The sequence below is a fragment of the Magnolia sinica genome, chromosome 13 (assembly GCF_029962835.1).
Source record: "Magnolia sinica isolate HGM2019 chromosome 13, MsV1, whole genome shotgun sequence".
Lineage (NCBI taxonomy): Eukaryota > Viridiplantae > Streptophyta > Magnoliopsida > Magnoliales > Magnoliaceae > Magnolia > Magnolia sinica.
In genome coordinates, this window is record NC_080585.1 from 14,339,258 (window position 1) to 14,342,771 (window position 3,514).

Here is a 3,514-nt window from a genome sequence, read left to right on the forward strand (position 1 = left end):
AACTTCCATAACCAGCTATTTCTAATTCTCACTTACTGTTAACGGGTCGAGATTCATGAAAAGAAGTGGGCCAGAACCATGATGACAAACTGTTACAAAAATCAGACCAATCTAGTGATCCCGTGATTTTCATAAAGGTAATTATCAATTATTAAGGTGTGGCCCACCTTTGAATGGATCGGATATTATATATCCGGGATAAGTTGGAAAAAAACAATGGCTGTACGTAAAATTCCCATACAGCCACTGTACGTTATCATTTCCCTGTTCCACTTTTCTAGGGCTGTCAATGGGCTGGGCCTGAGTAGGTCTCGACCCGGATTTTGAACTGTTTCGGGCCGGGCCGAGGGGCCAACCAATTTCAAATTCTACTTGGCAAGCCCGAGCCCGGCCTATTGACACTTATCCAACCATTGGGAATTGAAGCCCTGAGTCCGGACTGACGTTTCTAAGCAGTTACTCTCATTTTCAAAAAAAAAAAAAAAAAAAAACAAGAGAGAGAGAAATCCTCCAGTGCTCTCTCATGGCATTGTAACTTATAGTCCTCCTAGTTGCATTGGGACACTTGGACGGTCCAATTCGTCGATCTAGACTCTTCATTGGTCCAACGAGTATTTCATGGGCTAAAATTAAAATATTACACTGATTTAATAATACTCACCATTTGATCAATGACCTTATCAATGGACGGTCAATATTCTTTACAAAAAATAGATCCAATCAACAATTTGATTCGTCCATTTGTTGGGGACAATCATGGATGCTTATGATTCTAAAGAATCTATATTGTTAGGCAATCGTAACTATTCTATCGATGTCATGCAAAATGAATGGCTAGATAAAGTAAGGGTAAATTAAGAATAGATTAGATCATGTGATCAGTGTAATCTTTTAAGAGTACGCCATGAATGTGTTCTGAAATTAATGGACGGTTCAGATCAATCTCTTAGACTGTTCAAATTATGCAATTCAACTAGGAGTACTATCATTTACAATGCTTTGAAAGCACTGAAGCAATTCTCTTAAAAAATGAAAAGGAAGGAATTTCATAAAAACAGATAAATAAATAAATAAAGAACCGGAACCCGACCGCGATCTCCCTCTATATTAACGCCTCTCCCTCCCTTTCACCACTCAAGGGCGAGAGAGAGTATACACAGAAATACAGTGAAATAGCGAGGGAGTGAAGGGAAAAACAGAGGAAGTAATATACACGGAAGAACATGTGTAATCCAACGACTCCAGCTGCCGAAAAAACGCCCCCACCACCACCGCATATCTATCTAACGATCGTCTCCCTCTCTAACAGCACAACCCAAAACCCAAAACCATCCAAACAGCCCCAAACCCAATTCCCTTCCCTTGCGGAAATATTCGCAGAGGGGAAATCCCTTTTCGACCTCTCCTTCCCAATCGCCCTTACGGCTCTCCTCCTCTACTCGCGCTCTGCCGTCTCCATGCTCTTCCTCGGCTCGCTTGGTGACCTAGAGCTCGCTGCGGGCGCTCTCGCTATCGCTTTCGCAAACATCACAGGATACTCTGTTCTGTCAGGCCTCGCGCTCGGCATGGAACCGCTCTGCTCGCAGGCTTTCGGGGCCCGCCGTCCCAAGCTGCTTTCTCTCACCCTCCACCGCTCCGTTCTCTTCCTCCTCTCCGCCTCAATACCCATCTCCATCCTCTGGCTTCACGTGTCAAAGATCATGTCTTTCCTCGGCCAGGACACCAACATCACGGCCCTCTCTCAGAAATACCTCCTCTTCTCCCTCCCCGACCTCATTTCCTACTCCTTCATCCACCCCATACGCATCTACCTCCGCGCGCAGGGCATCACACACCCGCTCACATTAGCGTCGTGCGCCGGGGCCATCCTCCACCTCCCCATCAACCTTCTGCTCGTCACCCGCCTCGGCCTTGGCGTCTCTGGCGTCGCGGCCGCTTCCGCCATGTCGAACCTCATCGTCCTGGCGTTCCTCGTCCTATACGTGTGGGCCTCCAGGATACACGTGCCTACGTGGGCCCCACTGAGCAGGGACTGCCTGACCGGATGGGGCCCGCTCGTCCGGCTTGCGGCGCCAAGCTGCGTGTCGGTCTGCCTCGAGTGGTGGTGGTACGAGATCATGATTATCCTATGCGGGCTCCTCGCGAACCCGAAAGCGACGGTGGCGTCGATGGGGATCTTGATACAGACGACCGCGCTCGTGTACGTCTTCCCGTCCTCGCTCGGGTTCGCCGTCTCGACCCGGGTCGGAAACGAGCTTGGTGCTAACCAGCCCCAGAAGGCTCGGGTCTCGGCATTCGTATCCGTTTCCGTCGCGGCTGTCATGGGCTTCCTCGCAATGGGATTCGCTGCCGGGATGAGGAACACGTGGGGGAAGATGTTCACAAGTGACGGCGAGATCCTACGGCTGACGTCGGCCGCGCTGCCGATCGTGGGGCTGTGCGAGCTCGGGAACTGTCCCCAGACTGTCGGGTGCGGAGTGCTGCGGGGTAGCGCACGGCCAAGCGCTGCAGCTAACGTGAACCTGGGCGCATTTTACTTGGTGGGGATGCCGTTTGCGGTGGGCCTTGGGTTCTGGCTCGCGGTCGGCTTTTGCGGACTCTGGCTCGGTTTGCTCGCTGCTCAGGTGTGCTGCGCGGGCCTGATGCTGTATGTTGTGTGGACCACAGATTGGGACGCGCAGGCAAGGCGCGCTCAGGTGCTAACTTGCGCGGGTGGCGGAGGGGCAGAGGTCGTGGGGGATGTAAGTGTGATGCAGGTCGGAGGCGAAGGCGAGCCGTTGATTTCGATTAAGGTGGGCCCATCATCATAAAAAGGGAATACTGAACGATAGGAGAGGATTGATGGAGAAGATTAACGAGATGTAATTTGCATTTTTTTATTTTGTTGGATTGTGAATTATTGATTTTTGATTTGGAGAGAGAGGAGGTTTTTGGTTTTTTTTTTTTTTTTTTTTTTTTTAAGAAGGGAAAGGAGAAATTTTGTTTTTTTGTATCCTTTTTTCTAGTGACATCAACGCCCTTTCCCTTCTCTCTACCGTGCGCGCGAGTGCGTAGGGAACCTCTTTTTTTTTTTTCCCTCACTTTTCACATGGAAAAGTGTTGGATTTTACTGGGGAAAAGGCGCGATTGTCGGTTTTGGATTGCAGGGTCTTTGGCGAGCGCACGAGGGGGGAATCAAATCGGGTTTGTATGCTTCCGCTGGCAAAACCCGTCTCTGTTGTAATCCAGTTTCTCGTCTGTTTATTTATCCATTGCGGTGCACCCTCCATTGTGCTCCTTACTAGACACGTGGACCTCATGTACATGATCCAACCGTTCATCAACTGATTCTTGGTTTGCATTCTTATGAAGAAGCCAGTAGTTGAACTTGATGACCTTCAAATGGGCGGTATAAAAGAGTATCATCATCTATCAGTATCTAAAGTGAAAATCCGTTGATCGAGTGGGTGGAATGATCCAATCTAAGTGATTCAATCAAAGTAGTCCATTCCATGTTGACCCACCACGTGAATGG

The 3,514-nt window shown here is 49.2% G+C and overlaps 1 protein-coding gene across 1 annotated transcript; it reads left to right on the forward strand.

Annotated features, from left to right (window-relative positions):
* Positions 1 to 1,088: 1,088 nt before the first annotated feature.
* LOC131222918 (protein DETOXIFICATION 51-like) lies at positions 1,089 to 2,992 on the forward strand. The gene has a single exon (XM_058218160.1). It carries the CDS (start codon positions 1,224 to 1,226, stop codon positions 2,808 to 2,810), a length of 1,587 nt encoding a protein of 528 aa, XP_058074143.1. The 5' UTR covers positions 1,089 to 1,223; the 3' UTR covers positions 2,811 to 2,992.
* Positions 2,993 to 3,514: the final 522 nt, after the last annotated feature.

Bases quoted from the DNA above. Each gene is read 5' to 3' on its own strand.
- LOC131222918 (XM_058218160.1), top strand. From the start codon at position 1,224: ATGTGTAATCCAACGACTCCAGCTGCCGAAAAAACGCCCCCACCACCA.